General features: G+C 39.3%; 1 protein-coding gene across 2 annotated transcripts in view; it reads right to left on the bottom strand.

The window, feature by feature from the left end:
- TAOK1 (TAO kinase 1) overlaps window positions 1–10,853 on the bottom strand; it is a gene marked incomplete at both ends in the record, with an annotated part of 82,753 nt that extends 71,900 nt beyond the window's left edge. For both annotated transcript variants that reach the window (XM_080713468.1, XM_080713467.1), the window contains one exon: window positions 10,722–10,853. In XM_080713468.1, coding sequence (XP_080569594.1) covers window positions 10,722–10,853 — 132 coding nt within the window. The remainder of the gene's footprint in view (window positions 1–10,721) is intronic.
- Window positions 10,854–13,515: the final 2,662 nt, after the last annotated feature.

Consider the following 13,515-nt stretch of genomic DNA (forward strand, 5'->3'; position numbering starts at 1 on the left):
TTTTAAAAAAAGCACCTGGCGGCAGTGGTATACTCCTGTAATCCCAGTACTTGGGGTGCTAAAACAAGAGGATTGCAAGTTCACAGCCAGCCTCAGCAATTTAGTGAAGCCCCCAACAACTCAGTGAGATGGTTTCAAAATAAAAAGTAAAACTGAACTAGAGATATAGCTCAGAGGTTGAACAACACTTCACTTGATTAAATCACCAATATCACAAATTTTTAAAAAAGCTGGCTTAAGAGACTCTGTTTCCAAATAAAAATATAAAATAAGTCTGGGAGTATAGCCCAGAGGTAGAAGGGTTTCCAGGAACCCCAGAAACAAAAACAAAAACAAAACAAAAACAAAAACAAGAATGCCCCTGGGTTCAATCTCTAATATCACAAAAAAAAAAAAAAAAAAAAGGAATTACTACTGGCTAAACTCTAGATTTAGGACAATGCAATTTCATATTTCATTAAATTTTTTCTTTTTTTTTTTGTGGTACTGAGGGTGGAATCCAGAGGCTTTTTCCCCCTACCTCCAGGCTATACTCCCAGACCTATTTTATACTTTATTTAGAAACAGGGTTTTCAGTAAGTTGCTGAGAATCTTACTAAGTAGCTGAGTCTGGCTTCAAACTTGTGCGATCCTCCTTTCTCAGCCTCCTAAGCACAGAGATTACAAGTGTCTGCCACCAGGCCCGGCTCATTGAAAGTTTTTAATTCAGTGACATTTTGCCTTAATTAACTTATTTTTTATTTTTTATTTTTTTTATGCTACTGGGGGTAGAACCCAGAGGCTTTCTACCTCCAGGCTATACTCCCATACCTTTTATATATTTTATATATTTTATATATTTATATATTTATATATTTATATATATATTTATATATATTATATATATATAAATATATTTATATATATTTATATATATTTATATATTTTATATATTTTATTTGGAAACAGGGTCTCACTAAGTTGCTGAAAACCTCACTAAGTAGCCGAGGCTGGCTTCGAACCCGTGCGATCCTCCTGTCTCAGGCTCCCAAGCGTGGGGATTACAAGCGTGCACCACCACACCTGGCTTCATTTTGCCTTAATTTAGTCCTTTTAATAAAAGGAAGAAGACAGTAAATATCTCCCACTGTATAAGTCATATGGGTAGGTCTAAGAAAGAAAGAAAACCTACTAAAAGCCCATACTTTTCAGTATACCTTTATAGAAGGATATACAAAAAGCCTATAAAAGTATACATAATATCACACACATATACCAAATATATATATTACAAATATATTTGTATATTTGGTGCTAGGGATTGAACCCAGAGGCATTTTATCTCTGAATTATACTCCCAATCCTATTTTATTTTTTATTTTGAAACAAGGCCTAAGTTCTTGAGGGCCTTGCTAAATTGCTGAGTCTGGGCAGGAGCCAAAAACTGCACAATAACAGTCAATATATAAGAAATAATTATACAAAATTATTGGAGAGCAACAAGGCTTTAGATATTAGAATCCTTGAGAAAAGAATGGTAAGCAAAGTGAGTCCAATTTTATCCCAACTTCATCCCTACACTTGGGGTAAGGAAAATCCAAGTCCAGTAAGAAAATCAAGCCAGAGAAGACAGGCCAAAGTCTAGGGCTGTAAAGGGGATAATATCAAAAAAGAGAGCTGACAAGCAATTAAAAAATGTACCAATTCCCCTCAAGTAATAGACAACTCTTAAATATTCATCAACATAAGACTCCTACAGACCAAGCAGAAAATAGCAGTTGGAAGACTAAAGAGAGAAGCAGAACCTCCAGAAGACAAGGAATACTGTTATCTCTAGGGCAACTGATAAGAATATTATCAAAAGGTTAAATACAGCAAAAAATATATTAATCATTCCTTGTTTTCTGTTTTTTTTTTTTTTTTTTTTTTTTTTGCGGATCTGGGGATGGAACCCAGGGGCATTCGACCTCCAAGCTACAACCCCCGCCCTATTTTTTATTCTTTATTTTGAAATAGGGTCGCACTAAGTAGCAGAGGGCCTCACTAAGTAGTAGCTCAGGCTGTCCGCGAACCGTGATCCTCCGGTCTCAGCCTCCCGAACGCTGGGATTATAAGTGTGCGTCACCACGCCTGGCCTCCTTTATTTTCTGTTTCTTGATGCTTTGACACCTACACACGAGCTCACTTCCATTCCCCAGAGTTAGGTGATTCCTAGATATACCAAGTAAGCATGTGCTTGATATACAAACCAATCCATATAAATGTACAGAGATTGTACATTTTTTACCAAGCTTTCTCACACTCTGGGAAACTCTCTTGCTGGAATTGTCCCAGGACCAGGTATAAGACAAATGGGAACAATTCCATGCCAACAGAATCTGCTGAAATTATTTAAGTAGCCAATCCTAAAACTGTTTACCCTGTCTTGCCTATTTCCTCCCACAGAAACTATAATAAAGGCTCTTACCCATGTTTTTTCCCTTCTTCCACCTTCTGACCTTCTCTAGCACTTCTAAGTGTGGCTCTCTATGGCAGGACACCCCTTTCTCTTGAGATTTGTGAATATTACAACTATTTTCCCAAAGACAGAATTCTCTTTTCCTCTCTCTCTTCCAGTACTAGGAAATAAACCTGGGGTACTCTACTATTACACCCTCATGCCTTTTTATTTTTCACTTTGAAAGAGGATCTCATTGAGTTGCTCAGAACTTGCCCTCCTCCCGCCTCGGCCATATACTAGGATTACGAGTGTATGCTACCACGCCCAGCGCAATGGCAGACATTTCTTGATCTATTGGCTTCAAACTTGAATAATAATAAAAACCTATACCTTAAAACAAAAAAAACTTCATTAATTCAAAGCACTGTAAGAAAGGAAAGGAAGAACACATGGGAAAAAATCCAGAAATAAATAGAAAAACAACACACTTAAACTCAACAACATTAGTAATGGGCAAAACAATTAAAACAAAAATAAGAGCCGGGTGTGTGGTGAACGCTTGTAATCCCAGCATTTGGGAGGCTGAGACAGGCTGAGACAGGAGGATCACAGTTCGCAGACAGCTTCAGCTACTTAGTGAGGCCCTTTGCAACTCAGTGAGACCCTGTTTCAAAATAAAGAATAAAAAAAAAAAAAAAAAAAAACTAGGGCTGGGGGTGTAGCTCAGAGATAGAATGCCCCTGGGTCCTATCCCCCAGTACTGCAAAATTAAAAATAAATAAATAAATAATAATAATTGGGCATGGAAGTGCATGTCTACAGCTCAAACTACTCTGGAGATTGAGGTGGGAGGATTGCTTGAGCCCCAGGATGAAGCTCAGTGGCACACAATGCTGAGCATGTGCAAGGCCCTGGTTACAACTTCTAAACACCTAATGATAATAATAATAATAAGAAGAAGAAATTTCAATGACATGGATTATATAACAGAGAAACACTTAGACACAAGGCTCCAGAAATACTGAACAAACAAACAAAAAAAAAACCGAATAAAAAAAGTCAAAGAAAATAATCTGATTAATATCAAAGCTGTGTGTGTGTGTGTGTGTGTGTGTGTGTGAGCGAGAGAGAGAGAGAGAGAGAGAGAGAGAGACAGACAGACAGACAGACAGACACAGAGACAGGCAGTCAGTCACTGGGGATTGAACCCAGGGGAATTCTACCTCCAAACTACACCTCCAGCCCAATTTTATTTTTATTTTGAAACAGGGTCTCATGAGATTAATGAGAATATTACTATTTGCTGAGGCTGGCCTCAAACCTGTGATACTCCTATCTCCTATCTCAGGCTCCCAAATCCAAATAGCATGCATCACCATGTTTGGCTCAAAGCACCCTTTTTTTTTTTTTTTTGCATTGGGGATTGAACCCAGGAGTTTACCTACAAGCAACACTCCTAGCCTGATTTTATTTCTTATTTAAAAACAGGACCTCAGTAGGTTTCTGAGAGTTTTGCAAAGTTGCCAAGGCTGGCTTTGAACCTGTGATCCTCCTGTCTCATCCTCCCAAGTACTGAGATTACAAACTTGTACCACCACCCCCAGCTTTCAAAGCACTTTTTTTTGGGGGGGATGGGGTGGTACTGGGGTTCCTGGAAACCCTTCTACCTCCAGGCTGCACTCACAGACCTATTTTATATATTTTTTTAAATTTGGAAACAGGGTCTCTTAAACCAGTGAGGCTGGCTTCGAACCAGTGTGATCCTCCTGTCTCCGCCCTCCTGTCTCTGCCTCCCAAGTGCGGGGATTACAAGAGTTGGCTCAAAGCACTTTTTTTTTTTTTTTTGGTGGTACTGGGGGTGGAACCCAGAGGCTTTCTACCTCCGGGCTATACTTCCAGACCTTTTTTATATTTGATTTGGAAACAGGGTTTCATTAAGTTGCTGAAAGTCTCACTAAGTAGCTGAGGCTGGCTTCGAAAGTGTGCGATCCTCCTGTCTCAGCCTCCCAAGCGCGGGGATTACAAGTGTGCGCCACCACACCCGGCTCAAAGCACATTTTAAAGCAAAAAATATTCTTAAAGATTAAAGAGAACGCTTGTAATCCCCGCGCTTGGGAGGCGGAGACAGGAGGATCGCGCAGGTTCGAAGCCAGCCGCGCTGGCGTAAGAGACCCTGTTTCAAAAATATAAAATAGGTCTGGGAGTGTAGCCCGGAGGTAGAAGGGCTTCCAGGAACCCCAATACCACCAAAAAAAAAAATAAATAAATAAATAAAAAAAGATTAAAGAGCGCAGCAAGGCATGAAGGCACATACCTATAATCTCAGTATTTAAGAGGCTGAAACATGAGGATTGCAGGTTCAATGCCAGAGTGCAGTAACTTAACAAGACCCTATTTCAAATAAAAAATAAGCCAGGCATAGTTGCACATGTTTGTAATCCCAGTACTTGGGAGGTTGAGACATGAGGAGACCAGGTATAGCCAGCCTCAGCAAACTCATGAGGCACTCTGCAACTTAGTGAAAACCTGTATCAAAATATAAAATAAAATAGATCTGGGAGTAGAGGTCAAAGATATAATGCTCCTAGGTTCAATTCCCAGTAACCCCCCCCCTCCAAAAAAACCACAACAAACCCACCTCATAGAAGAAAAAACACGGGGTAAATCTTCATGACACTGGTTTTGGTGATACATTTCTTTTAAAATTTTTGGTACTACAAAATAAACATAAGGTCTCAAACATGCTAGGCAAGCATTCTACCTCTGAGCTACAATCTCTAGCCCTTTTTAATTTTATTTTGAGACAGGGAATAGCTAAATTTCCCAGGCTGGCTTCCATTTTGTAATCTTCCTGCAACAGCCTCCTGAGTAGCTGGAGATTATAGGTGAGTGTCACCATACCCAACTTGGCAATAGATTTTTAGACACAAGAACAAAAGCATGAGTAACAACAGATTTGTGCTTCATCAAAATTTACAGTTTTTTTTATATCAAATGACATTATTAAGAAAGTGAAAAGATAAACTACAAAATAGAAAACATATCTGTAAATCATGATAAAGATTTAATATCCTAGGCTGGATATATCTAGCACAAATGAGACCATGGATTAGACCCCAAGCATAGTAAAACAAAAAAGGATTTAATAAACATAGAAAGGGCTACTACAACTAAACAACAAACAACAACTTTATAAATGGGCAAAAGTATTTGATTAGACATTTCTCCAAAGAAGAAACAGAAGTGGTAAGTGAAAAGATGCCCAACACAGTCAGGCATTAGAGAAATACAAATCAAAACTATAATGAGGATGGGCATGGTGGCGCACACTTGTAATCTCCATGCTTGGGAGGCGGAGACAGGAGGATCGCGCATGTTCGAAGCCAGCCTCGCTGGTTTAAGAGACCCTGTTTCCAAATAAAAAATATAAAAATAGGTCTGGGAGTGTACCATCCCCAGTACCACCAAAAAAAACCCCCACAAAAAACAAAAGACAAACAAACAAAAAAACCTATAGTGAGATAATGCTTCACACCTAGTAGCTCTAATCAAAATAACAAGAGCTACTGTGTGTGATGTGAATTAGAATACCCTAATTCAGCTTGTGGGAACTAAATTGGAATAGCTGCTGTGGTGCACTTTGACAGTTCCTCAAATATCAACAGAATTGCTAAGAATAAAAAAAAAAGAATTGATAAGAATCTATAATCCCACATTTAGGTATATATTCAAAATTGAAAACAGGACCCTTGGGCTCAGAAAAAAATATCTCAAAGTATGAGTATTTGACAGGCTGAGTACTATGAATTAAAGTGCAGACTCTTGGCGGGGCGTAGTGGATCAGGCTTGTAATCCCAGTGCATGGGAGGCTGAGATAGGAGGATTGCACAGGTTCAAAGCCAGGCTTAGCTACTTAGTGAGGCTCTCAGGAACTTAGTGAGACCCTGTTTCCAAATAAAGTATAAAATAGGTCTAGGAGTATAGCCCGGAGGTAGAAAAGCCCCTGGGTTCCACCCCCAGTACCACAGAAAAATAAATAAATAAATAAATAAATAAATAAATAAATAAATAAATAAATAAATAAAAAAATTCAGGCTCTGAACCAAGATATTTCTCACCTTCTATAAATCTTTTTTTTCCTTTGCAGTACTGGGAATGAAACTCAGGGGCAGTCTACCTCCAAGCTATACCCCATCCCTATATTTTATTCTTTGTTTTGAAACAGAGTTTCACTAAGTTGGGAGGGAGGGCCTCACTAAGTAGCTGAGGCTGGCAGAGAACCTGTGATTCTCCTGTCTCAGCCTCCCACGTATTGGGATTACAAATGTGCACCACTAAACCCAGTTTATAAATCTTAAAAGTCACTATAAATTAACTTGCTTATGAAAATGACCTTGTACACATAGTAAATAGATTAAGCAAAGATGGATAAGATATTTTAAGAAACCTAAAATCTAACATACTTTCCAAGAACAACTACTGATCAGATGGATTCGGTAACCTAAGAATCTGGAAAAACAGCAGACCACCATAAACAATCTTGTGATCACTGGACTAGTATCATCCTCACATACTTTCCCATGCTCACCTTTCACCAAATTACCTTTAAAAGAGCCTGAGAAGTGGGCATGTTGGCTCATGCTTATAATCCCAGTACTTGGGAGGCTGATAGGAGGATCATAGGTTTGAGACCTGCCTCAGTAATTTAGTGAGACCATTTCAAAATTAAAAATCAAAATACGGGATGAGGGCTGGGCCTGGTGGCGCACGCTTGTAATCCCAAGCATTTGGGAGGTGGAGACCGGAGAATCGTGGTTCACTGGACAGCCTCAGCTACTCAGCAAGCCCCTTCGCAACTCAGTGAGACCCTGTTTCAAAAATAGAGACTAAAAAAATAGGACCGAGGATGTAGCTCGGAGGTAGTTTGCCCCTGGGTTCCATCCCCAGTACTGCAAAATAAAGGGGAGGGGAAGGGGTTGTGGCTCCAAGGTAAAATGCTGAGTTCAATCCCCAGAACTGAAATATAAAAGAGCCTAAGAACCCCAAAAATGTCTTTTACTCTCCAGACAGCCCACATTCTTCCCTGAATGTGTATCCTTTGCTTTATCAAAGCACATCTCATTCAAGATAACCCTAGTCCTCATTCTCCCTTAAATGTGTCTCTGCCTTAAAAAAAAAAAAAAAAAAAAAAAAAAAAGTCAGGTGTGGTGATGCATGCTTGTAATCCCAATACTTGGGAGGCTGAAACAGGAGGATCACAAATCGAAGTCAGCCTCAACAACTTAGTGAGGCTTTCAGCAACTTAGCAAGACCCTGTTTCCAAATAAGAAATAAAAATGGGTCTGGAAACCGAGCATGGTGACGCATGCTTGTAATCCCAGCATTTGGGAGGCTGAGACAGGAGGATCACGGTTCGAGAACAGCCTCAGCTACTTAGTGAGGCCCTTTGCAACTCAGTAAGACCCTGTTTCAAAATAAAGAATAAAAAATAGGGCTGGGGGTATAGCTCAGAGGCAGAATGCCCCTGGATTCCATCCCCAGTGCAAAAACAAAAAAAAGGGTCTGGAGATAGAAGAGTCTGGAGATAGAAGGCCCCTGGGTTCTATCCCCAGTACCCCCCACACACAAAAAAAAGAAGTGCTGTCTCTGTCACATCTTTTAATTCATTTCTTTCTTTCTTTCTTTTTTCTTCTTCTTTTTTTTTTTTTTTTTGGTGGCACAGGGGTTCCTGGAAGCCCTTCTACCTCCGGGCTACACTCCCAGACCTATTTTTATATTTTTTATTTTGAAACAGGGTCTCTTAAGCCAGCATGGCTGGCTTTGAACCACCGCGATCCTCCTGTCTCTGCCTCCCAAGCGCCACTACGCCCGGCTCCTTCCATTCATTTCTGCAAAGTTTGTTAAAGTCCCAACTGGCCCCTCTCTCCTGGAACTCCTTAGTACTTCATTCAGTGACAGTTGAACCTTAACATTTTGAGAAAAAAATAGGAGCTTGAGGTTCCTGTTGGTTTAAGTGATAGCAAGATATAGAGGCTGATTAAAGGGAAAAAAGGCAAAAAAAAAAAGGTTGACTTATTAAATAAAGTCTCCCAAGTAAGTCATCTATAATCTTTCTGGGCCAAGTATAGTATCAGAAACCCAATCTTTTATTTATTTACTTATTTATTTATTTTTGACAGTACTGGGGTTGGAACCCAGGGGCATTCTACCGTTCCAGCTATGCCCAGCCCTATTTTTTATTCTTTATTTTGAAAATAGGGTCTGAGTTGCAAAGGGCCTCACTAAGTAGCTAAGGCTGTTCACAAACCCCGATCCTCCTGTCTCATCCTCCCAAGTACTGGTATTACAAGCCTGCGCCACCACGCCCGGCCCCAATCTTTTATTTCTGTGAAATGATCTTTCCTAAACAGATGAAGGAGAAGTTTTAGATGGAAAATCCTCTGTGTGCCATGTTTACCAACATAAATGGATGTAAACTTTTTTTTTAACCAAAGGATGGCTTGTAAGAGCCATTTCTGAGTCTGCAGAAATATATAATTTCCCTGATTAACCAACTCAAATTTTCTAAAGAAATATATTTAGGGCAGAATATATTAATCTCCCTCAACTCTGTCTTTTGTTAAAATTTTGGCCTTTGCTCCTTGGTTCTAGAAACAGTTCCAGAATAGCTTTGCTATAAAGGTGAAAGACAGTCTTGTTAATGACAACAAACTCCTTTCAACCATACTTGAGCTTACCATAACCCATTAAGTCCCAAGTTTTTCAATTCTGTGAATTTCAATGAAATTAACATAGGTATATTTAATTCAGTTGGAAATCATAATCTAGAGCTCATTATCCCTTATATTATCATTAAGAACAAAAATACAAATTGTCCTATAAATAGAACAGAAAAATATAGTACATCCATATTCCAGGATGAAGAGCTGGTTGTCCAGAGAAAACACATGTTTAGAGGATTTAATACCCACCCCTCAGCTTCAGAAGGGAGAGGCTGAAGTTTGAGTTAATCAATAGTAGGCAATGAGCTAATCAGTCATTACAATAAAGAAAAAAACAGGACTGAATTAAGATAGACAAGAACATGTCTACATGCCAAGAAAGTGATACACCCTACCTCGATAAGGACAGATGCTCCTGCACTAGGGACCATTCTAGGCCTCACTCCACATTATCTTTTCATCTAACTCTATGAAGAAATAAACATGTATTCTTTAAAACATCCTTTATAAGCCAGGCATGGTGGCACATGCTTGTAACTCCAGTACTTGGGAGGCTGAGACAGGAGAATCTTCACAGCCAGCCTCAGCTACTTAGTCAGGTCCTCTGCAACTTAGTGAGACACTATTTCAAAATAAGAAAAAAAATAGGGCTAAGGGTGTAGCTTGGAGGACAGAATGACCCTGAGTTCCCTCCCCAGTACTGTAAAAAAAAAAAAAAAAAATCCTTCATAGCTGAGAGCTACGGCATATGCCTATTTTTCCCAGTATTGGGAGAATTGAGACAGGAAGAGTGAAGGTTCAAGGCTGGCCTCAGCAATTTAGCAAGCAGCTCAGGAACTTTGAGACACTGTTTCAAAATAAAAAGGGCTGGGGAAGTAGAAAGTCCCTGGGTTCAATTCCCTGTATAAAACACACACACACACACACACACACACACACACACACACACACACACACTCTCTCTCTCTCTCTCTCTCTCTCTCTCTCTCTCTCCTTTATTTTTATTTATTTATATTTTGTTTTTTGTAGTACTGGGTGTGGAACCCAGGGGCTTTTCTACCTCTAGGCTATACTCCCAGACCTATTTTACACTTTATTTGCTTAAAGCCTCACTAAGTAGCTGAGGCTGGCTTTGAACCTATGTGGTCCTCCTGTCTCAACCTCTCAAGCACTGGGATTACAAGTGTGTGCCACACCCGGCTACAAATACCCCTTTAGAATAATATAAAAACTGCTTCCCTTAATGCTGTAAGCTACTCTGGTAAACTAATCAAACCCAAGGAGGGGACTGTGAGAACCCAGATTGATAGCTGTAGCTTTCAGCTGGCATCTGAGGGGGGGGCGATCTTGTGGAACTCAACCCTCAGCCTGTGGGACCTGACACTTTCCAGGTAGTGTCAGAACAAAAGTGAATAGGAGGACATCAAACTGGTACCTGCTGCAAAACTGCTTGCTTTATGTTTGGGAACATATCTGGTATAAGAAACATGCTATAAGAAAATAATGAGTGTTTATTCTATTCAGCAATTCTTTATCTCTTTATATTATTTTTGACTCTGACATTAGCCTTTAGCACTTACAAAGTATACTGCTCCAAAGCTCCCATGGCCAATTTCTCTGAGATCTGTGAAAAGCTTTTCTGGATCTTCTTTAAAGAAGAGCTCTGCAATTTCAGGGTCCTTTAGACTGCCTGCTCTGTTAGTTGATGGCATCCTGCTGGGCAGTCAGCTGTCTGGTTCTAATTTTATACTGCTATCCCAATCCTTGGTTCATCTGTATGAATGAAGCCACGTTGGCCTAAAGTACTGTAGAGAAATAAGAAAAGAAAAAAACAGAAAAGTTACAAGCTGCTAAAAATAATTAGTATAAAGTCATTTACTGATAACATCCACAAAATTATGTCAGGCCTAAAATGTCATTGAACTTCTAGTGTAGTCTACTTTTGCAGTGGTTCCAAAGCCAGGCTCATTATCATACTCATCGATGGCACTTAAGAAAAAAGAAATTTCCACAATACAGCACTTTTTAAATGTACCTGTATCTTTGTCTTGGAAGGCCTTTTATTATCAACACTTAAATATTTATCTAATTCTGATACAGTCTACAAAAAGAAATAATATGGAGACTATTAAAATGTACATAAGCCAGGCGTGGTGGTGTACCCTGTAATCCCAGTATTTGGGAGGCTGAGACAGGAGGATTGCAGGTTTGAAGACAGCCTCAGCAAGTAGTGAGACTCTCCTCAACCTTGTGAGACTGTTTCCATATAAAAATAAAACAGGGCTGGGGATACAGTTCAGATGTAAAATGCCCCAGGGTTCAGCCCCCAATATCGCAAAAAAGGGGGGGCGGCTGGGGATGAAGCCCAGAGGTGGAAGGCCCCTAGGTTCAATCTTCAACCACAATAAATAAACTGATTAATTAAATGGTTGTCCTAATTGAGAGGCTTCAGATTATGGAATAACAGTCTTAACATGAATCCCAGCAACACTATTTACAAGCTGTGAATTTGGATAATCTCACTTTCCTAATATATAAAATACATTCAATAACCTACCTTCACAGAGTAGTTATGAGGTCAAATGAGTTAATAAATGTAAGTATAGAATAATACTGTGGTAGAGAAGAACTACAATAAATGTCAGCTATTTTCTTAATTGGCTTAATTTCAGCAAATTAAAAAAATTGATTTCATAAGATTTTTTGGGAAAAAAGCCTCCATCCAATTCTTTCCTATGCTGTTTATGATTTCTTTTCTTTTCTTTTGGTGGTACTGGGATTCCTGGAAACCCTTCTACCTCCGGGCTACACTCCCAGACCCATTTTATACTTTTTAAAAATTTGGAAACAGGGTCTCTTAAGCCAGCAAGGCTGGCTCTGAACCTGCGCGATCGTCCTGTCTCTGCCTCCCAAGCACGGGGATTACAAGCGTGCGCCACCATGCCCAGCCTGCTCTTTATGATTTCTAAGCAGGTCTTGTGTGCATGTATGTATGTGTGTGTGTGATGCTGGGGACTGAACCCAGAGATGCTCTCCCACTGAACTACACTCCCATCGCCCTTTTCATTTTTTGAGACAAAGTCTTGTTAAGAAGGTCTTGCTAAGCTTGGAACATGTAATCCTCCCATCTCAGCCTCCCAACTACTGGGATTATAGGCATTTGCCACTATGCTTGGCTCTTTTATTAATCTCTGTATCATCTTTCTACCTCATACCTCATACTTTCTACAATAACTATTAAATATTTGTTAAACTAAAGAAAATGCTTAGCTGGGCACGGTGGCACACACTTGTAATCTCAGCATTTGGGAGGCAAAGACAGGAGGATTGCGATTCTTGGACAGTCCCAGCTACTTAGTGAGACCCTTTGCAACTCAGTGAGAAGCTGTGTCAATATAAATAGTTAAAAATAGGGCTGGCGATGTAGTTCAGAGGTACAATGCCCCTGGATTCAATCCCCAGTATTGAAAAAAAAAAAAAAAGAAAATGCTTAATCCTCTTCCATATGATTCCTAAAAATGATTTCATTTTCATATATACTTAGCTGAGCAAATAGTATGCATAAGATTATGATACAAAACTATGTTGATAGAAATAAAGTAAATTCATAAGGACAACAGCACCCTCCAGCAAATTAAAGAGACAAAAAATACTAAGGAAATTAGAAAACGTGCTATACTAACTACCAAAAGAAAACACAAACTACTGATAAATTTGGTGCAAAGCCCAAGGTTCAATCCCCAGCACCACAAAATTAAAAAATAAAGAAAAGAACAAGAGGAAGGAACATGAAAAAAACACCAAAACCAAAACCAATGATAAATTTTTGGGGAAAAGTCTGTAATTTATGTAAGAAAATGTTAACATCTCTAATATGTAAAGAGCTTTGAAAAAAATAAGAAAAAGAACATCTTAATAAACTAATATATAGGTTCTCAAAACAGAAAAGGGAAATAACAAAAAGCAAATATGAGCTGGGCGTGGTGGCACACTGTAATCCCAGTACTTGGAAAACTGAGGATGATCTCACGTTTGAGGACAGCCTCAGCAAGTAGTGAGACTCTCATCAAACTAGTGAAACTGTTGCTAAATAAAAACAAATTGGACTAGGGTGTAGCTTGAAGGTAGCATGCCCCTGGGTTCCATTGCTAGTACCACACAAAAAAGAGAAAAAGAAAAAGAAAAAAGAAGGAAAAGAACTGTTCAAAAGTGAAACTTTTTTTTTTTTTTTTTTTTGCAGGTCTGGGGATGGAACCCAGGGGCATTGAACCTCTGAGCTACATCCCCTGCCCTATTTTTTATTTTGAAACCGGGTCTCATTGAGTTACAGCAGGCTTCACTAAGTAGCTGAGGCTGTCCGCGAACCGCGATCCT

Source organism: Muscardinus avellanarius (assembly GCF_963383645.1).
Source record: "Muscardinus avellanarius genome assembly, chromosome: 16".
Lineage (NCBI taxonomy): Eukaryota > Metazoa > Chordata > Mammalia > Rodentia > Gliridae > Muscardinus > Muscardinus avellanarius.